Below are 22,752 nucleotides of genomic sequence, written 5' to 3' on the forward strand. Positions count from 1 at the left end.
GACCTTGGTCAGAGTTACAGAGACGGACACAAACGCCATTTTATAATCGAGTTCTGGCAAAAAGACCCAACCGGTGATTTAATATTAAATAAATAAACCGGCGGTATCTTTAGCATTGCACCAAAAAGTGGTGCGTTTAAAATAAATAGGAAAATCCCATAGAGAATATTCCGGTGGAATATTTTGCGTGGTAACCTCTGCCACCAGCCAGGAACTCGACGAGGGGGGACGGGACATTGCCCCCTCGAAAACAGACCCAGGGGCAATCGAATTCCCCCTTACCAGTACTTCCACAATATGATGGTTTGTACTGGATCTATTCACACTTTTGGACTAGTAAAGCCAATGGTGACTTTACATGCCCTGGGAGACAGTAGTCAGACAGTAGTCAGTCCCAGGGTATGGAGTCTATGTTTGGGGGTCACTGTGATACCCCTGTGTTACTGCACTGAGGGTACTGTGTAACACACATACCAAAAAACAGATGATACCCTATGGAGTAAAAAGAAACCCCATAGCCCATAAGCACTTATCAAGTCAAAGACATACCTCCAATCATGCCTAAGAGTGGCAGTAAAAGAGTCTCACTCTTAGCAGGAGAAAGAAACAAACCCCAAAAATCCAGCAAAGCTGCTGGGGGACTCACTAGGTTTGGGAAATCAGCCTTATAAGAAAATTCTCCCTAACATTAATGCATGAAAAATCAGTTTATAGCTTGAAAGCAGAGCTGAGATCAAGCGAAAATTGTATTCTTTGTGGTGTCCTGGATAATTAAACCGGAAACCCTTGGAAATAGGTTAACGGTTTGATTTCCTAGAGCTACACTTTTCAATTAATTGATCTTGGGTTTTGCAGATAAATTAAACCGCTACTCCCTTGAATGAGGTTGCTGGAAGTATTCTCGCTTTTAACAAGACATTTGGTGGTTCTATACTAGCGCATGCTATTCTGGTGTACCAGAGAGTGGCTTCTTCAGCAGCCATGTATGAAGCTGAACTATGGGGCTGTGCTAGACTAAAGGCTCAAGGCCCTCCTGACAGTATGTTTTACTGGCAGTTTACTGTTCTTCTTTTAGTGCAGGGTTCAACATTTCGAATTGCAAGCTACTAGCCAGCCATAAAGTCACACACCTCCTCAAATCTTCACATACGCACAGTACACCATTACACCATTCTTACTTGCCATGAGTCAATTATTATCCAATGGCTATTGGCAAGTGCAACGTTTGAGCCCAGCTGCAGGGACGGTTTATTTTCTATGCAGTGCAACTTAGGTGCAACCTATATTGGAGATCTGGCCGCTCTTAAACTACTCATGTCCTGGGTCTGATTGTGGTTCCGGTTTCCTGGACTAACACGCTTATTGTACCACTGTACAAGAAACGGGTCTTCGAGGGCCCTTCGAATTATAGTCCAGTTTCGTTGCTTGACACGGTAAGTTGCATGGAAGGATGCTTTTGTCACAGAATAGCTGCTCGGTTACATAATTAGTAAGGTTGCAGCAGTAATGGTAAGTAGGAAACAATTAGGCGTATTTGTTGAACAACATTTTTTGATTTTTTTACGAAAGATCAATTAAGAAGGCTCGTCTTTGATAGAGGAAAGGAGAGCATTCCAAAGAGTGGGAGCAATACATGTGAAGCTGGCTCCTCCCGCTCTTTGTCTGGTGAATCTGGCCATCGAAAGGGAGGAGGAAGTAACCAAGTCTGTACAGAAAAAGCACAGCCATGGTCCACTGGAACCTATGTATTGACACAACCACCTGCTGTAGCATCAATAAGGTGTGAGGTAACGTTGTGTCCTTACCCCAACCTTATTTTGAATGCTCATAAAAAGATTAATTGACACATAATCGGATGCTCCTAAATTGGGTCGGGACAAGATTCCATTATTGATTTTCGCAGGTGATGCTATTTTACTTTCCATGTGGGGAACTAATCAGAAGCTAGTAATTAGGCTAACCAAATTGCTAGAGGTTATCGAAGAAAATCTCTCCCAAAAATCCAGTATTTAGATTCTTGTCATACTATTCTATTAGTCACATGGCTATTGGCTATAGAGACCAGAGGAGATATAAGGAATAGTGTGATTTCTGCTGGAGGTGATTCCTTTTGGAACTATGATCAACAATGTTTAGTTCCATGACAGGTATAGGACTGTATAGATGAAATTTTAATAGTATTTAGGATTTAGTATTGTGTTTGTTTATGTAGAGTATTTTATTTTAGCTAATGAATTATTAACCGACATGATGAAAGTTGACGTGCTGTTGATTATTCCATAGGTAATGTGGTTTCTGTATTTGGTACGTTATGTGAAAATTGAAATTTTAGTAATTTGAATGATACGTTTTGTGGTGAAATTTTATAAAGAAATTTTGTAAAGTTTTTTTGTATAAACCAAAAATAATAAAATACAACAAAAACATCTTCCCTTAGTCCTGCTGGGCTGAAAAAGCAAGTGGCAGCATTTCATGATTCAGAATGGCCTTAAATGATAATGATTTTTCATTCGCCTCAGGAAAAACAAAATTACAGGGCACAATTGTGAGGCATACAATTGAGCAAGTAAATAGATTTCATAATTTCAGCTCTAGATTTATGGGCAATGTCAACTAATCCAACCAAATAGAAAAGACACTGCTTTCTTGGATAGGTCCGTCAACACAGTTCTGAAATTCGCCTTTACCCATGGGAATGGTTCACTCTTGCCTGCCCCAAATATTTATACTATACAGGCTAGGTCAGCTGCAATAGTCTGCAAGACATGTGGTAGTTGAGAAAATATTTCGAATTTTTTAAAAAAAATCTTCCCCTAAAGTACACTAAATATGGTCTTGCATATAGAGGCAAACCAAAAAGCACATAACTGATGTCATTATACTCAGACCCGTCTTGTACTGGGCACGTCTTTGGGCCTCACCTCATTTGGGGAAGTGCAGAGAGGCATTATCTGGTTTACTAGCGTGTGGCAGAGGGCCAGATCTACCCTGGTGCAGTCATATCAAACTAATGTTTGTTTGCTCTGGGCCTTAAAGAGCTTTGGTCCAATGTGCATTGTTTGATGGCAGCAGGAAATCTGTGATAAAGAAGGCACATATCAGATTGTTGAGAGAAAAACATGACCCTTTGTAGCACATTCACTCACGTAGCTGTTTATTGGGATTGCAAACAGCACTTTGGTTACAAAGGTTATCTGGACATGATAAGCATTGTGTATGCATGCTCTCTTTATTTGAACGTTCGATTAGGCATAATACCTTTTGACGAACTTCATCATGCTTGGCATATCTGTAACCTTACAGTCCCCCCTACCTGCCCTGTCTATCACTTGCTGTTTTTGCACTTAAACTTGCACTGCCACCTGCTGGGCACACTTCTTGTTTCTTGATGTTTAGATCCTATGTCCTGCACTTGCTCCCCCTCCCCCCCAGCACTTTTCCCCCTTTACTCTCCACTGCACTTGCATGATCTCAATGTCACTGGACCTAGTAAGATCATTGTCTTGTCCCTCCTGTTCCCCTCCCCTGCCTCGTCGCGCTTTGAAACACTTGTGTATGGGCGCACTATAAATTCAGATATCACATCATATATGATTTCTTCAGATATGTGTCCAGGCTGCACCAAGCACAAGGAAAATATTGAGGATTTCCTCTTTCTTTGCCCATCATATAGTCTCATGGGAGAAGTTTATTTTAAAGAGTTTTTTTATCCAACACCTACTTGATGCGCTAGCCTAAGGGCTGCTGTGTGCTTTAAAAAATGTGAATAAATAAAATAAATAGCCCTGTGTAAATCAACTGATACCTCAAAAGTTAGAAAAACTACTAAGTGCACACAAACAGCATGGTTATTAAGAAAACATTGAACTGTGGCTCATATGGAACCCATTTAGGTGATGAATTAAAAGGTCAACGAGATTACAAGTATGTTTGAAGATACTCGGAATCCAAGAATTGCCAGGAGAAGTGAACATTATATTGGTTAACAATGATTATGGAGATTTGTTATTGTTAATAGTTGGTAGTTGGTCTTAGGGGATTTGTTCTAATAGATTATATAACCTATAAACTAGAACGAGGCTCGCGCATGCGTGCATTTGCTTTACAATGTAACATCCCTCCTTTTTTAAACATAAAATAACACAACTTTAAACAGAATCAACGTGAGTCACTGATCTGGGCATACTGCCAGCTCAGTCTCCTGAGTTCATGACATAGTCCTTGAAACGCAGGGGTGGTTGGCGTCCATGTCTCGCCGGGTAACGGCTGCTACTCCCTGGGGTCGGCAGCGGTGTAACATCGATGTGTGGTATGTCCTCTTGCCCATCGGCTTCTGGGGTCTCTGCCCTTTCCTCTGGTCTGGTTGTCGTCCTCCTGCAACCGTTCCCTGTGGTGTACCTCTACTTTCTTAAAGAAGGTCTTGTTGCGAGTTACTGTCCCTCTTTTGCTGGCTGCTGTTACCATAGTCCCTTGTACGTGTGTGACTGTCCAAGGTTGCGGCTCATACGTGAGCGATAATTTCCCCTCGGGTCGGCGGTTCCTGACGAGTACGGAGTCTCCTACTGCTACCTCCTTATCCAGCAGGCCTCTCCTCACGTTCTCCTTCTTATTCCTGGCCGCTCTCTCCTGTCTAACCCTGTCGTCGTCAATTACACCTGGCTCGCGTCCTTCTATTTCTGGTATGAGCCCTCTGGGGCAGCGTCCAAACATGGCCTCGGCCGGAGTGACCCCTGTCGACTGGTGGGGAGTCGTTCTATATTCTCGTAGGAACTCGAACATGTTCTTCTTCAGCTAGCCACCCCCATTTGCCGAGATGCGGAATACTTTGTTCAATGTTCTCATGAATCTTTCCACTTCCCCATTGGCCCAGGGCCAGAGTGGTGTCACCTTCCTGTGCTGTATCCCCCTCTCCTTCATGTACTGTGCAAAATGGTTCCCCGTGAATGGTGGCCCATTGTCGGAGCACAGAACCATTGGGAATCCGTAAGTTGCGAACATCTTTTCAAGTGCTAAGAGGGTGTGGTCACTTGCCGTTGAGTCCACTAGCTCGACTTGAGGGTACCTTGACCACTGGTCAACTACGGCCAAGAAATACATACCCCTCCCCGTCGAGCCAAAGTCTGCATGAACTGTGCCCCAGGGGTTTCACTCCTGTCCATTGAATTTATGGGCGGGGCCCTCTCCGCTGGGCTTGCTGCTTGACACAGCAGGCACCTCCGCACATGTCCCTCCACCTGGTTTTGTAGGTCGGGAAACCACACCTTTGGTCTCAGCCGTGCTTTCGTCCTGGTGACTCCCTGGTGACCGGTGTGCGCTAGCTCCAGGACCCAGGATACTAACGAGTGCGGGAAAACAATCTGTCGTCCTCGCAATAGCAGGCCCTCATCAGAGATAGAAAGTTCATCTCGCACCTTCCACAGAGCCTGTAAGTCTCTCTGTGCTCTGTCCTCTCGCCGTGTGTTGTTGTTCAGCACCTCCTTCCATTCTCCGCTCCGTAGGGCCGCCTATATGATCTTGAAGACTTCGTCATTTATGGACTCTTTGGCTACGACCTCCCTTGACAGTGCCACTGGCATGGCTCCTTCAACAATATTGTGAACGAACTCCTGACATTCCACCAGCTCTCCCGGACCTTGTCCCCTTTCGCTGTTCGGGTGGCGGGTCAGGTAGTTAGCCGGGTTGTTCGTACTGGGTCTATACACCAGTTTCACTCCATACACAATGAGAGCAAGCATCCACCGTTCTATGCATGGTGGGGGCATCAGTGACACGCCTGCCAGAATTGGTATCAGCAGTTTATGGTCTGTCACCACCACAACTGGTTTCCCTAGGATAAAGAGGCGAAAATGCCAGCACCCCCACAAGATCACTAGCGGCTCCCTTTCGATTTTTCCCTTTTGTGAATATCGTCTCTCGGTGTCCGTTAGGGCCTTACTGGCATAGGCAATTGGGCGCATGTTCCCCCTTGCATCTGCTTGCATGAGTACGGCTCCCAACCCCACCGGGCTAGCCTCCACCACTATCTCTGACTCGGCTGTAGGGTCAAAATAGGCCATGGTGTCCTGGTCTGAGAGTGCTTTCTTTATGTCTTGGAGCGCTTCCTGTTCCCTTTTTTCCCATGTCCATGGCACGTTGTTCTTTGTCAGGGCTCGGAGCGGCTCTGATAGTGAAGCGAGGCCTTTTATAAATCGTCCACAATAATTAACCATTCAGAGGAAGCTGCGCACCTCGGTGGGAGATTGGGGCGCAGCGGCCTCCCAGAGGTCTCAGACTTTCTCTGGGTCAGGTGATACCCCATTTGCATGAAAGCTGAATCCAAAGAATCCAATGCGATCCCGGAAGAACTCACACTTTCCACAATGTTCAGCAGTGAGTGTGTGCTGACGTCGGTGACGTAGAAACGCGCCTTGATTGCATTTGTCCCATGTGTCACTGGCGCGACGAATACACCTTGTATCGGCAACGGTGTGTCGCCTCCAAAAGTGTAAATTCTGGCTTTTGATTTATCTAACAGCAGTGGGCCTGGGATGGCCTTGTAGTGTTCTGTGGCCAACACACACACACACACCGAGGCCCCTGTGTCGATCAGTACTGGTGTGGGGACGCCCTGCATGTCAACAACACATGTGGGTTGCCTCCTTCTCTTGGCTCCCGTGGCAAGGTTCGAAATAAAGAAGATCTCTTCGTCGTCTTCTTCCTCTTCTGCAATGTTTAGCCTCTAGGCTTCCTGTTCCAGCGTAGCGACGCTTCGCTGTCTCCTGAAACTGCTCCCACTTGCTCTTGCGTGCCCTCTGTGCGTTGTCACCGGAGCGGCCACAGAGCACATCCTCGCGTAGTGCCCAGGTGTGCTGCACCTCCCGCAAACCCTTGTCTTCGCCGGACAGTCTTCCGAGTGTGGTAAATTGCACCCACTTTACTGGCACACTGCTGGGGTGCCCTGTGTAGATGATGCTTCTTGTCGCCTCTGGCTCCAGCGTGCTTTGGACGGGGTCGATTTCCCTATGGCAAACGCTTCCTCTCCTTTGCACGGGCGCACTGCAGCGTCCATTTTCGCGCCTCTGCTCTCTGCGAGCTCATACACCCTGTCATTGTCAAGTATTTGCGTTAATGTCATGCCTGGCTCTCGCAGAATCTGCCTTCTCAGCTTGCTGGAGCTGCATCCCTGTATCACTTGGTTCCGAATCATTACCTCCTCATTGTCCCACCTGCAGGTGCTCAACAGTTGACGCAGACGTGCGCAAAACTGGTCCTGGGACTCATCATCGTGTTGTTTCTCCCCACACATTACGAATCTATCGAAATCGACGTTTGATAGTGGGATGAAGTGTTTTTGGAGTGCAGTTTGTGCATTTGCTTTACAACGTAATAAACAGGTACATATTTATTCGGCCTGGCCAGGCTACGTATTTAAAAGGACATTAAAGGAAGTAATTACAGCTTTGTGATTTTGCTCGATATTCAGGAATAAAGTGCATCATCACATTGCTTTGAGAATCATAAGGTAGGAGTAGCCTCTTAACATGGGGAATCGTGTGGAACATTCATTTCAGAATCATCACATATGCTATATTTAGGCAGGAGAGTGGCTTAAATTATATTCACGTTATAGACATGATATATCCTGCATGAAATATACAGCATGCATTTACCATCAGAAGGGATGTAGTGTAGATTGGCATTCTCTGTTTTTACTGTAATTACACTGTGCAAGTATGAACGGCTTGCCTTGAAAGAATTTGAACATTGTAAAAGAAGACCACAATATGGATGTATAAGTTAAACATGTTCTGTTTGTAATTTTTTACAAATTACAATGTGCATATACTGTGAAATTATTTGGCTGTTCAGCATTTGTGGTGTGCAGGGGACAGGAGTGCCTATAGTTTGGACGCTATGTTGCGGCAGAGAAATCATTGTCCATAAGTGCCACTTAGAGGTGAATTGTTACAGTACATAAGCCTGCATACATATTGTTTTTATTAAACAATTGTAAATGCTTACCTGGAACATATTACTGAACTGCTTTGTCCGAATGTCAGAAAGGGCCACAACAACAATTTATGAAACCCAAAATGGAACCTTCCCAAGAAATCCAATTCCACACCCACTTTCTAAAAATACCTTTATTACATATCTCAACCTCTGGAGAAGAACCAGGATGACGAACGAATATTTACAAGACCAAGCCAATTACCAAAGATACACAGGGCAAGGGTGGCATGGATAGATTACTTGTGAATGCACTACTTTGTTGGATCCAGTTAAGCCGGCTTGCCAACTTGAACCAGACTCTATGCACTGAAAAGCACCCAGAAACCCGGAATGTTGCATTCAGATCCTGAACTAACATTAAACATGTATACATCAATAGTTCTGTTCCCCTGGCATTGTGCAATGGGCCCTCTATTGACATTTGAGACCACATTGGATGTCTTAAAAACATTTGAGAACTTTTTTGACTTTTCTACAAGATTATTTTATGAGCGCTCCCATGTTCTTCAATGCCCAGAGTTCCCTTTTCTCCGACAATATGCATTCTCTTTGCATTTCATTATAGGAGTGGGTTGGTTAGTGGTGTTGTTAATAGTTTGTCCTTTCACTTTAATTAAAGACTTATTTTTATAGAACCGTAGACATTTATTTTGCCAACCATAGTATTGTTGTTTTGGATGCTTCCATGCTGGCTCACACCCTCCTGAAAGGTATAGCTGCTTTTGTCCCATGCCACCTTAAAGAGGTGAAGGATGTATACTATTCATATTTTGTGTGTTTCAATTTATGATTGAGATCAATGCTGTTCTAGAAGTAGAGTTTGGCTGAGTAAGAGCTTAGAAGCACATCCCCTGTACTCCTGCAGGACAGTAGTCATTTTGCCATGCAACTCCAATGACATAACATAACAAATATGCACACATTAATTCATAGTTCTGTGTTTTAGTTCCAGACTACACACCATTGAAGAGGCGACTGGCATGTTATTCAGTTATTCTAGTAAGGGCAACCCTTTCACTCGACTCCACAACACAATTAAAGTATCTCTCCAGCCCTTGGTTTGTCTTTGATTCTGCTAGTTTGAGGATTTCCATAGAAGATTGTTCTTACCATCTATAGGGTTTGGATATAATTTTACATTTTTAGGTGTAGAATAAGTGTTTATATACCCCTCATGAAGACCCAATGATAAGCATTTCTTTAGTCTATCGTTCAGCCACTTGATTGTAATCTATAGGCGTATTCCAAAGGAGTGCAATTGGTTAGAACTGTCTGAGGGAGCACTGCAGTGGCGCAAAGGCAGATATTTACTTTCATCTGCAGAGGACAAGAAACTACCCAGCCCCAGAAACCATCACCATGAAGTGCAGTTGGGGCACATTTTGCAATCTACATTTTAATCAGAGGCTCAATTAGTGAGGTATTGAATGTCGTGGCAAAACGAGGTGTACCACCATTAAATTGTACCACACAAATGGCGTGTTGATTTGTGTAAGGAAATCCACAAGTAGCTAATGGTGGAACCCCAATTTAGATTATCTACCCCAAAATGGATGGAGGCAGGCTATGGGCAGACCCAATGTGTAATATGCAGGATTTTAAGAAAAGAACATTCATACCTTTCACAATGTTAATATATACTAATTATGTATATGTAAATGAATATGAACATATACATACATATACACGCTAAAGAGGCCTTTACAGACACCTCAGAGCGTAGCCATGTAGGAATACATGCAGTGCCCTTTGCATAGCATGGAAGCCAAGCTCTGCCCCACACAGAGAACCATAGCAAGAAAGAACTACTACCAAGAGCATGAGGGACCGAGATGACAACAGAAGGAGGGTACAGACCCGGTGCAGGGCACAGAAAAAGCACTCTATCAGGACACAGAGTGACAACCATATGGCACCTGTAACAGGCCACAGGAATGAGGGGGTACCCAAAAACCTGGTTGAGTGGTTCCAGGTGGAGTGTGGAGATTAGCAGGAAAGGTGCATGGAGGAGAGAAAATGTGCAGAACCAAGAGAGTACCAAGCATAGGGAAGGCGGAGAAAAGGGGTGAAGCCGGACCAATGCACAGTGAGGGGCAGGTGGAAGAGTAGGAGGACCCAGAGCGGGTCAGGTTCATGGGAGTATGAGGAGGAGAAAAGTAGGAGACAACAGTAAGAGGGGACGGAGGAGGAGGAGGAGCAAAGAAGGGAATCCAGAGTGGGGTATGAAGAAAAAAGGGAAGCTGGAAGGGAGGATGATGAGGTCAGCAGGAGAACAGAGTGGGGCAGGGGGAAAGGAAGAGAATGCCCCAAGGATAGGATAGATCTGCATATGAGATTCTGGGGATAGATAGTATAGATTAATAAAGCAAAGTTGTTAAGAAAAAAGAAAACTTCTTGCTTGAAACCAGAGCCACACATAAATGACTAATTTCTTCATTAGACCAAAACGTACAATCAAACTGGTCTCGTGATATATCTGGCTAAGGATTGTGAAAAGTGATTCCCGGGACTCTCAACCTAGCTACAGTTTAAAATATCAATTTTTATCTTTCTGGGTAAAAAAATAAATAATTCTGGCTTGTCAGAATATTTTGATCCGCTAAGAGGGAAGGAAAGAATACAAGCACATTCATCAGACTGGTTTAGCTGAAGGATCACTAACAGCAAAAGCACATAACACAATGATAGCACCCTGTGTTTCTATATAGTCTGATACAACAAACATTGCATTTCTAATTCCGATTGTCAGCAAAACAACGTCATTGCAATATAAAATCAAATTGTTAGATAAAATACAAGAGTCAATAATGACAAAAACAAAATAGCGCAGTTTCAATATAATAAAATAAAATCACTTGCAAAATGTTTTTAGGTAAAAATCTACTTCTAATAGCCTAAGCCATTTAAATTAATGGAGCCACAGTAAAGTTTATCCATCTTTCATCTGTGGCTTAACACAAAAATTGTAGACCAACAGTCCTTTATCTCTCTAACACAAAATTATATACAGATATTTTTCCCAAGGTGTGATATTTGATTTTGAGTAATTTATTACGCACACCAAACAGAATAAACCACATTCGGGCACAGATGGTAACTAAAAAAATAGAAGATTTCATAAGAAAAGAACAGGGCGTAGCTGGCATTCTGACTTAGTTAACTGTACACATTTATTTAAATAGAAATGTTTTCAATCTCTTTCTAAAAATGTCCAGGGTTTCACACTTTCTGATTTCAGGTGGGAGTTGATTCCAAACTTTAGGACAATAGGCACCAAAGCTTCTGTCTCCTCTTGAAATACATTTTGTTTGTGGGATGCCGAGTAGAAGCTTGTCCTCTGAGCGTAGACTCTTTTTCGGCTGATATAATACAATTTTATCAGCTAAATATGCGGGGACAAGCCCTTTAATGCATTTGAACACTAGGCATGCCATCTTAAATTTAATTCTATCTTCCACCATCAACCAGTGGAGTTATCTACGCACTGATGACACATGGTCTCTTTCCTTCAAGTTTCCAATTACTCTTACTGCTGTATTTTGTGCTTTTGGAGTCTCATCATTTGCTTTTGAGGAATTCCTGCCAGCAAACTATTGCAATAATCCAGCTGGGGGTTAGTCCTTGCACCCACCACAACTGCTCTGTCTTCCATCGGAATATAAGGGAGTATTTTCCGTAGTGATCGTAATGCAAAATGAACTGTTTTCACTTTATCTCTTACTTGCGTCTCACTATTCAAATTCTCCTGCCACCAGCAGCCTAGATTTTTAACTTTTTTTGCATATTGCAGTTGTTCCCCTAGGATCAGTGGGGTAGAGCTTTGGGTTTTCGATGCTCTTTTATTCTTTGGACTGAACAGTATGATTTCTGTTTTTGCTGCATTTAGTTGTAAATGGTTGTTATTCATCCACTCATTAAGTTATTTCATACATTGGTTGATTCTCTCAAAAACCTCTTCACTATTTTGCAACTCAATATACAGCTGCGTATCATCCGCGTATGAATGAAATAGCAGACCATATTTCCTGAATAACCTAAAAACAGGACAAAAATAAAGGTTTAAGATGAGTGGGGACAGAGAGGAGCCATGTGGAACCCCGCAATCAAGTTCCACCATTTGTGAGGTGAAACCATCCAGTATGACCCTCTGGGTTCTGTCTTTGAGAAATGACTCAAACCATTTCACAACCCGTTCAGAGGCTTTTCCCACCTGCCCGATTCGTTCTGTCATCTGGTGATTTACGGTATTGAAGGCCGCAGAGAAATCCAACATTAGTAGCACTGTAGATACCCCCCCCCAATCAGCGGCCTCCATTAAATCATCATGTACGGATAGAAGGGCCGACTCTGTGCCATGGTTCGGGTGGAAACCTGATTGGAGACAAAATAATCTGCAATATGGTCTCCATGATATAGTTTCAAAAGCAAAACCTAGTAGAATTGAAGTTGCATTTCCATATTTCCTTAAATATTGCCACCACTGGATGTTCCCCCAACCTAAAAATCAAATATAAAGTATGTAATAAGGTGGAAGGGGGGACATTTTTTTTCCAGGTAGAGTTTCGGTCAAACATCAATCAGGAAGTCTCCTCTCACTAATACATTTCTTGCAGTATTGGTGGGAAGTAACCAAAAATTAATTGAACCATGTTTCAAAAAGTAATCTTGGAGTAACAAAGGCAATCAGCCTGAAGCCAGTTATTCAAGGTTATGACATCTCCAAGACCCTGCCTAGAAGCTTCCGACCTCTGGCTAAACCAACAACGTAATGTTTATTTTGAATAAAAATCCATAAAACATTTACAAAACATACAATAACCATAGATAAGTAGCATAAAAAAGAAATTAAAATGCTATTCATCAGTGTCATTATCTTTGAATAGCAAACAACGCTGACCTTTAACTTTCAATTTAAATGTTAAATGTTAAAGGTATTTGTACTGCGCACCGTCACCAACGGAATTGGTCCCCAGGCGCTCAGGCGGATCTGTAAACGATAAAGGTGGGATGGGTTAGTAGGTTGAAGAAGGGAGTAGGATAGTGAGAGAACTGGTGTTCTGTTGGCAGCTTCAACTCAGTATACACCGGGTGCTGAGCTTTGGTGCGGGTATCGGATCTGAGTCAGTCCGCGTGTGCTGTTGTTCCGGCTTATGTGTTGTTGCAGTGTTGTGAAGTGCGTGCGGCTTGTTGTGCGAGAGATGGTTGTGTGAGTTTTTTGAGTGAGATAAGTATGCAGAGTTTGAGCTTATATTGGTTAGTGGGTTACCTGACCTTTACCAATGCTAGCACTCGCAGTTCTGAGGAGTGTGGCACTTGTTGGCCCTCACATACCCATCTAGGCGCAGGCCAATGTTTAGGGCTCCATACAGGTGTGGTCATGCCAACATTCACACTTTTATCATATAACCTAGACTTTTATCTAGGTTATATGTAATTAAGTCATAGTTGTCCTTAGACAGTTAATCACTGCACGGTTTGTTGTAACAGGAGAAGTAATGTATTCTCTCCCGTGCAGTGCATATCCTATGGGTGAAGACTGTTAACTCTACTCTGTACCCACATGCACATGGCGCTAATAGGAACCACAGTGCTGTCCTGGCACTTATTATTTGCCCGGCGGGGCTACGTATTTGTAATTATATTAAAGGAAGTAATTACATCTTTGTGATTTTGCTCGATATAAAGGAATAGAGTGTATCATCACATCGCTTTGAGAATCATAAGGTAGGAGTGGCCTCTTAACACAGGGATTTGTGTGGAACATTCACTTCAGAATCATCACGGGTGCTATATTTAGGCAGGAGTGGCTTAAATTATAATCACGGTGTAGACATGCTATAACCTGCATGAAATATACAGCATGAATTTAACATCAGATGGGATGGAGTGTGGATTGGCATTCTCTTTTATGACTGGCATTACACTGTGCATGGCTAACCAAGCAGTGAATTTATAGTTATGGGCATACAGGGGTTGTTAGACAACACCTATTTATTGATTAAGCTATGCACCTGAGATGAAGGTTGCCTTGTAACTAGTGGCACATTATTGATGAAAGTATCGTGGAGGTAAAGAGTTATATTATGTGAAATCTGAGCCTCGTTTTGTTTTGTTATACCTACAGAAGTCCACTCCTGAAGAAGGGGCACAGCACCCCGAATCCTGTAGAGTATGAAGGACTTGCCTTGAAATAATTTAACCATTATAAAAGAAGACCACAAGATGGATGTATAAGTTAAACATGTTTGTGCATATGCTGTGACATTATTTCGCTGCTGTTCAGCATTTGTGGTGTGCAGGGGTGGAAGTGTCTATAGTTTGGACATTATTTTGCTGCATGTTTTGTACTGCTTCGTGCCAGGGCCGGTATTCCTCCCCTGCACCCAAATCTTTCTTTGTAATGTAATACAATAATTCTAAACATTTGTCTAGACATTAGGTGTGCGCTGATAAAATTGTATTCCAATATGTTTTCTCTACCTGTTTTGTTTTTCTTCAGGTCATCCTTCTTGTTTGGATATGTCTTCTGAGCTTGTGTCTGTGATTAAGAAATATCCATGGCAGTGTATGGAATGTAAAACCTGCATTATCTGTGGTCACCCTCATCATGAAGAAGAAATGATGTTCTGCGACAAGTGTGACCGTGGTTATCACACTTTTTGCGTGGGTCTTGGTGCTATTCCCTCAGGTAATGTTAACTTTTTAAACCCTACTCAGTAACATTCAGAAGTAACAATTTTTACTTTTTGTGGCTTATCCGGTTGTGAAATATACACTTGTTAAAATCCATCTGATGGGCATAATACTGGCATTATAAAGTAGGAAATTATACATGAACACATATAAGACAAATCTAGGGTTACATCATCATATCCGGAGTCTTATCCACCAGTTGGAGTTATACGTATCACAACTGCTAGATAGGATAGTCTTTCAGAAGTTTATAGGGCTGACTGCACACAAAAAATACACCAACCTTTGTAATCTGCTGTGACAAATCAAATATATATCTCTGTGTGTGTATATATATTTCAGAGGCTTGTGGAATCTGCTTAGGTCACATGCTATGCATAGGCCGACATCTAGTGGAAGCTGCAGAGTATTACAGTTGTTGTTTTCGAAACTCGAAAAGGGACGTTGACAGGGCGTGCCAGTAATACTATCCCTACTGTGACATCCACTGTACCCATGGTCCTTCACGCGTCAAGGGTCCAGGCCCCTCAGATTGATTTTTCCGCCATCGTGAGCGGTCGCTTCTCGCAGAGTTCAATTTCAGCTGACGCCATTTGATTATGCAAAGTTTAAATATAGTTACTCTTTCTGTCCTTTATTCTTCCGACATCGTTCTTTGACACGGTAAAGAGTCAAGACAAAGCACAAGACAACGCCGTCGGACGAAGTCAAGTTTCGACTGACCCTTTCGGCCTTGGAAGGCGCACCGAGTCTAGGCCCATACAATAGGGAGAGTGGGGGCGGTCATTGAACAATGCATTTTCCCACCCTTTCCCTTTATCCCCCGGCTGCCTTTCCCAAACATGGATAAGACACCCTTTAAATTCTGCCCCACATGTAACAAAAAGTTTCCGTGGATCGACAGAGTGTGCAACCTGTGGTTGAACCATGACTAAGGGCACTGTTGAGCATGCAAGCTCTTTAAACCGAAGACCCTTCGAGATCGCAGAACAAAACGCTGGGCCCATCATGCCATGCAGGCCGAGCCTCCTGTGACGGCAGCGTCGCCATCTTCTCGGACGACGAGGGCGAAGGGCAACATCCAAGTTCCCAAGTGCAAGCCCCCGACCCTAGTAGACAGACAGACGGCCCTGTTGTGGGGTTAACACCCGGCGGCAAGAGCACTTCCTCTTGCCACACTAAGCACACACCCCGCAGCGATGTGTCGGCACCGCCGACCGTACGCCCAGATTCAGCATCTAGGGGGGGATAAGTAGATTCCCAGTCCTCTGGGCACTCGCAATCCTGGTCGCCCCATGACATGCCCCATAAGACAAAGGACGCTGCCCATAAAACTCCTTCGACCGAACGTCGGCAGACGTGGCGGAGGTCCTTCCCAATGCCGAAACTCGACACATTTTTTTCAAAGTCCAAAAATGCAGGGTTATCACACCTGGTTAAAAAACATGTCCCAGAAAGCATATTAAAGGCTTCTTATTCCAAGAAGTCTTCCTCTGAGTTCCAATCGTAGAGACTAAGTCTCATAAAGATAAGAACAAGTCTTGTGGTACAACGTCCTTTCATCGCCTGCCTGTTCATCCCCAGGCTTTTTAACGTGTATATGTACCTGAATGTATGTGTACATTCCATCGAATGTGCTCACCAAATTTTTTAGGGGGGGGGTGGGAAAGGGCAGATAAGGGTTTGGGCGGGTGGGCAATAGCAAAACATATGTGTGGAAGAGGGGCTTTGGGGAAATGTGCACGTTAAGCCTGGGGATGAACAGGCAGGCGATGAAATGACATGGAACCCGTCTCATAGGGATACAGCTACCTCTTCTGAGGAAACTAGAACTGTCCCACAAGAAGAGGATGAGGGTCTCTTAAGTGAGGCCTTACATAATAAAGGCCTTCCCACACCTACAGCCCAAGTCCCTGCCATACCTTACCCTGGGGTCATCCCAAGCTCAGCCCTATGGACAGCACAGGACAGGATAGGGTGATGTCTAGAATGACATTTTTTGCAAACTACTTTGAAAAAATCCCTCATGCAATAGAACATTTCCAAAACACACCTCCTGCTGCTCGGGCTTCAAGCTCTCAGCCCCTGTCTTCCACTTCTCAGACCCTGTCTTCATCCCAGCCACCAGCAAAAAGGTCTCGCATTTCTGCTGAGCTTTATGACATCCATACAGACACTGAAGGGGATCAGGAAGAATGTCAATACTATGATGGTGATGATAATGAGGCAGGGGTGTATACTATGTCTTCAACAGGATTCCCCAGTGCCTGATTCTCCAGTAGATAATCAGCGCTTATTTAATGACTTACTAATAAAAGCAGCTGAGCACTTCGGTATTCAAACTCAGGAGACTCAGCAAGACAAAGATTTTGTCGAAGATATCCTGGGAGACATAAAAGCTGCCACCCAGTTCATACCCATCCTAAAGTCTGTCCAGAGAAGAATCCAACCTACACTGGAAACTACCAATCAGACAAGGGCAGTAAACCAGTGGATAGAAAAACGTTTCCGCCCGGCTCCATCTGATCCTTTATATATTAGAGGACAGCTTAAGCCGGATTCGCTGGTTGTCACAACTACGCGAAAGAGGGCATGTACACCACTAGCCTCTTCAGAAGCTCCCCCGGACAAGGAGAGCAAGAAGCTTTATACAATGGGGAGGAAAGTTGTAACCTCTGCAGCGTTTCAAGCTAGGATCGCCAACAATTCCACGCTGTTGGCCAGCTATAACTGCCATAAATGGACGAGATTACAGCCCTCGTCGACTCTGCTCCAGAGCCTTTAAAGTCTAGACTTGCCATAATAGCAGCGGAAGGCAAAGCCACTGCCAGCAGCTTACTGAAGAACAACCTTGATGCTGCAGATAATGCGGGCCATATTATTGAGGAAGGAACCATTCTCAAGCGCCACGCTTGGCTTCAAGCTTGAGACCCAGGCAAGGTTGCTCAACATGCCTGCGGAACCAACCTTTCTATTCGGCAAAGCGGTGGAGGATGCTCTGAAATCCGCCAAAGAGGAATATGAATTTGCGGCCAAAATTCCCAAAGAGGCTCTGGATACGGCAAAATCAAAATTCATCCTGGAAGAACCAGGGTCAAGTGTCCCAAGATTATCCTGGAGGCCAGCACAGATCCCGCGGCTATGGGAGGTCCTCTACTTCTCAAGGAGGAGGAACCCCCCCAAACAATGACAAACCGCTACAGGTCCCCTCCCATGCCTTCCCAGTAGGGTCACAGATTTCAAACTTCACCCACGCATGGGAGGGAATGTCACGAGACGCACAACCCACACAACACCAACCACTTCCCAGCAGCACCATACCTGTGGCAGTAACCCTTCCCGGGCGCGCCCCTTGAGAGTCCATGGCGCCGGGGTCCCCGCATGGGGTAGGCGGCGTACGGCGTCATGGAAACTATGGCCGCGGTGGCGCTGGGGAGGATCAGTCTCCACTGACCCGGCTTCCTGGTCACGTGTGTTTAGGCAGCGCTCACGTGATACTAAAGGGGCGGCCCGCCCAGCCAATCCTGTTGCTGCTTCCCGGTTGCGAGGGTCACGTGACACGCAACACCACTCACGTGGACCAATGAGAAAGCGATCACGTGACCCAAGCACTGGCTCAAAAGCACACTGAAGCCGATCCTCCGTGCTTCTGAGCTGTTCTCAGCATCTCGAGTGGCGTTGTGTTTTCTGATCCTGATATTCCAGCTTTTGGACCTTGTTTTCTGGTGATTTTGGATTGCCTTTGCCTGCTCCTTGGATTTGTTACTCGGACTCAGTTTCACGGACTTTGGACATTTGACTTGCACCTTTGGACTCGCTCTCTACGGATTTCGGACTTCTGGCTTTTTGAACTTTTGGGTTTTGCCTTCCACGGATCTTGGACCTCTTCTGCTTCGAACATTTTGGAACTGCTTCTGGTAACTTCTTTGGGCTCTAGATTGTTTTGGATCTCAGCTGTGTATCACGTCAGGTGCCTAATAATGGGGTCCGGATCCAGTGCTCCCTGATATCTCCCCATCCTGATTCATCTCACTAGGTAGGTCCCACTCCGTTTTCTTTATTGTTGGTCATTTCCAGTCTCTTGTCTTGCACTCATACTTACCCACTTTTTCCTTACAGCACCTGGTACCCGTGTTCCTGACCTTTCACACCTGTGGCCTCAATAATTGGTGAAGGAGTATACTATATCTCTTCTTCACTGGTGCTTGGGGACGGAGGTACCCATAGACATCGCAGAGGTTTTCGGCGTGACAGGGAATAACCGCGGACAAGTGGGTGTTATCTACAGAAGCGGGAGGTTATTGTGTGGAGCTCCTAGAAAAACCATCACACCACCCCCGCGCCAAAGGAAGACATCAAGGTAAGAACAACACATCCTGATGGAAGAAGTCAACGCGCTGCTCCCCAAGGACACCATCGAGATTGTGCCATCTACCGAGGTAAACAAGGGTATTTATTCAACATACTTCCTTGTGCTAAAAAAGATCTAACCATGCGCCCAGTATTAGACTTACGCCCTGCAAACACTTATGTAAAGCCACAAAAGTTCTGCATGACAACGCTACAAGAGGCAATCCCCTTGCTAAATCGAGGGGATTACATGGCAACATTGGATATGAAAGATGCCTATTTTCATATTTCAATGCTCCCAGCGCACAGAAAATTCTTGTGGTTCAAAGTAGCGAACCAGCACTACCAATTCAAGTTGCTGCCCTTTGGAATAGCTTCAGCCCCAGTGGTATTCACCAAGGTACTGGTGGTGGTGGCGGCACACCTGCGCAGGTAGGCAATCCAAGTGTACCCCTACCTGGACGACTGGCTGATCACAGGAGAAACACCCCATCTTTGCAAACAAAACACGCAAAGAACCGTAAATCTTCTCTTTCAATTGGGCTTCTCGATAAACGATAAAAAGTCAAGTCTTGTACCAAACACAACAAGAAAGTGACTAGGAGCTGTATTAGATTAAAAAACAGGCTTAGCCTTTCCATCCATGAAAAGAGTGCAGAACATGCTTCGGCAAATACCCGAGTATCAAGCCGGTCTCCAGATAAGTGTATGCAAAGCAATGCCTTTCCTAGGCATGATGGCATTGTGCATATATCTAGTCCCACACACACCTCTGCGCATGCGACCAATGCAGGAGTGGTTGGCAAAACAGTGGTCCTAGGCAAGTGGTCAGTGGGACAATCTAGTAGTCGTTTCGCCAGCACTAGTTCAAAACCTACGCTGGTGGTCAAGAGAAAATCTGTTAAAGGGAAAACCCTTCCACGATCCGGAAGCACAAGAGATTGTCGCAACAGACGCGTCGCTGTTCGGGTCGGGGGGGCTCATTACCTTCACCACACAGCACATGGTCTGTGGACTCGCATCACGGCACAGAACCACATCAACCTGCTGGAACTACTAGCAGTATTCAAAGCACTTCAAGCATTCGAAGTGCAACTGACGAACCAGGCAGTTCAAATTCTAATGGACAGCACAACTGCGATGTTCTACATCAACAAACAGGGGGGAACACGCTCTCCAAGTCTGTCCAAGTTGGCGCAGAAAATATGGAAATGGGCACTCAGACGGGGATATCTCTATCCTCCCACATGTTCCAGCGGTACTCAACACGCTAGCAGACTCTCTGAGCAGAGATCCCCTACCATAGGAACACGAGTGGCAACTAGACTCAAGCGTCGTAGACCACATCTTCTCTGTGGGGTTACCCCACAATAGACTTGTTCGCTACAGGAGAAAACAAGCAATGCCCAGACTTCGCGTCCAGGTTCCCCCAGCCAGACACCAAGGGGAACGCACTATGGATTAACTGGTGAGGGAAATTTGCTTACGCTTTTCCCCCTGCTCAATTAATGAGCAGGATAGTTAACAAGCTGCACAGAGAACAGATGACGCTCATCCTAATTGCTCCCATGTGTACGAGATAACCGTGGTATCCACATCTGCGCAAACTGGCAATGTGCGATCCCATCAAACTCCCGTGCCAAACCAACCTTTTAACCTAACACGGGGAAACAGTGCACCCACAACCACACTCCATTAACTTGGCAGCATGGCTCCTGAAGTCATAGAGTTCGAAAATCTTAATCTACCACAGCGGTGTATGGATAGCCTCAAGGAGGCACGAAAATCAAACACTAGACACTGTTATTTCGACAAGTGGAGGAGATTTGTAATTTTGTACCAGTCAAAACAAATAAACCACATAGAATGTACTCCTTCACACATTCTAAATGATATGCTCTACTTGTTAGATATTGGGTTAGTATTCAACTCTATAAAGGTCCGCCTGGCGGCTTTATCAGCTTATACCATCTCTCAAAGTAAAGTATTGTGGTGGAAAATTCCAGTCATTAAGGCATTCATGGAGGGAGTAAAAAGACTCCACCTTCCAATTTCAAACCCACCGCCAGGATGGGATCTCAATGTAGTACTAGCAAAGCACATGGAGCCCCCATTCGAGCCGCTTGATTCCCAGAGACACCCTATCAAATACTTGAATTCATCTGAGTGGTCCTGGATTCATCCTCTCAGAAGACTTTGCACATCCAACAGTTGGTCACCAAATTTGAAAAATACCCACTTCTTGCTGGCCCTAGACTTCTACTTGCTAGGTGTCATGGCTTCCTGCATTGTTCTGGTGCTGGAGGCCCAGTTGCGAAGGAAGTCACTTCAGTTGGCCCTAAGGTCTCAATGGTCAGTTTTCAAGCAACATAATGGACCTACTGTTGTGGGCTTGAAGAGAGAATTGGAAGGCAGGAGAACCCTTTTGGCAACTGTGGCCGAAAGCAACTGTGGTTACAGGCGCTTACCTAAAGTGCTGGTCTGCTCATCTAAACAAGCTGATGGTGGGTAGGCTGTGGTCGCTGGCAGAGATCAAACTCTGCATAAACCTGTTGGAACGGAGGGCAATCGGACTAGCGATGATAGCTTTTTTGCTTTCTATACAGGGGAAGACTTTCCTGATCATGTCGGACAACACAATGGTTGTGCACTACGTGAACAAGAGGTACTGTAGGAGCACTCCCTCTGTACAGGGAACAGGGTTCAAAATAAAAATTCAGTGAGCAGTAAATAAAACCAGCTCTTGGGTGTCGGGCATCGCCGAGTAGGCAATAGGTACTGCTGGGGAACCAGGAGCGAGTACACAGTGCACCAAAAATCTAGCTTCTATGTGAGATGCACTATGGAAATGTTTGCCCATTATGTATGATCGATCATATTTAAATGTGTCCTAATTCTTGTTTATTTGCATTATTAAACACTCAAAGTTCATGCCACATATGCATATTTGAAAGGTGCTAGTTGGCCTGGGGAGCCAAAAGTAGCTCCTGGTAACTCTTGGTTTTAAGATAACCAGGCTTTCCTAGGGTAGAAGCAGGAGCCAAATAGCTCCCAGCAATTTGGAACCTTGGGGAGGCACTGAAACTCTTTTTGGACATTGTAGATCTTCATGTCAGCGGTTCAAATAATTAAGATGGAGAATATGACGGCAGACATGCCTGAGCATTGAGGGCTTGGTTTCTTATGAGTGTGCTACGCCAGGAAGTTCTTTCAGAGACTTTTACCTTTTGGGGAACCTATCAGATAGATAAGTGTGCACCCAGTTCCAACAAGAAGTGCAAACTGTTCTGCTCTGGGGGTGGTGAATGAGCTTCATGCTCTGTCATATATACCGCCTATTATGATTTTGTTGGTGGACAAGTTCATACTCGGTGTGTACCTCTTTCTTACCCAAAGTGGTGTCTGAGTTTCACCTCTTGAGAAAAGTCTGCTTGCCAGCCTTTTACCCTGTGCCTCACCGTTCTAAGGAAGAGGAAAGGCTGCATTGAGGAGTACAAGTCCAAGACAACTGCCAATTGGCAATGTGGGCTACTATCAACAACACTGCAAAACGTTCTGCCTGGATGCCCGGTGGTCAGGACACCAGTTTTGTTAGAGCTGTCCTGTAGCATGTTCTAGTGTAATAGAAAAGGAGTTTGCTCCTCCATCCTCCAGGGGTTTGGTACTGCTGCAGGAGTCTATCTAAAATGAGGAATACGTTGGAGGACACAATACATT

General features: G+C 44.7%; 1 protein-coding gene across 3 annotated transcripts in view; it reads left to right on the forward strand.

The window, feature by feature from the left end:
• Positions 1-22,752, forward strand: part of PHF10 (PHD finger protein 10) — an 815,357-nt gene that overhangs the window by 777,716 nt on the left and 14,889 nt on the right. For all 3 annotated transcript variants that reach the window (XM_069606947.1, XM_069606949.1, XM_069606948.1), the window contains one exon: positions 14,492-14,680. In XM_069606947.1, coding sequence (XP_069463048.1) covers positions 14,492-14,680 — 189 coding nt within the window. The remainder of the gene's footprint in view (positions 1-14,491; positions 14,681-22,752) is intronic.

The sequence above is a fragment of the Ambystoma mexicanum genome, chromosome 4p, assembly GCF_040938575.1.
Source record: "Ambystoma mexicanum isolate Mex_15411 chromosome 4p, UKY_AmexF1_1, whole genome shotgun sequence".
Lineage (NCBI taxonomy): Eukaryota > Metazoa > Chordata > Amphibia > Caudata > Ambystomatidae > Ambystoma > Ambystoma mexicanum.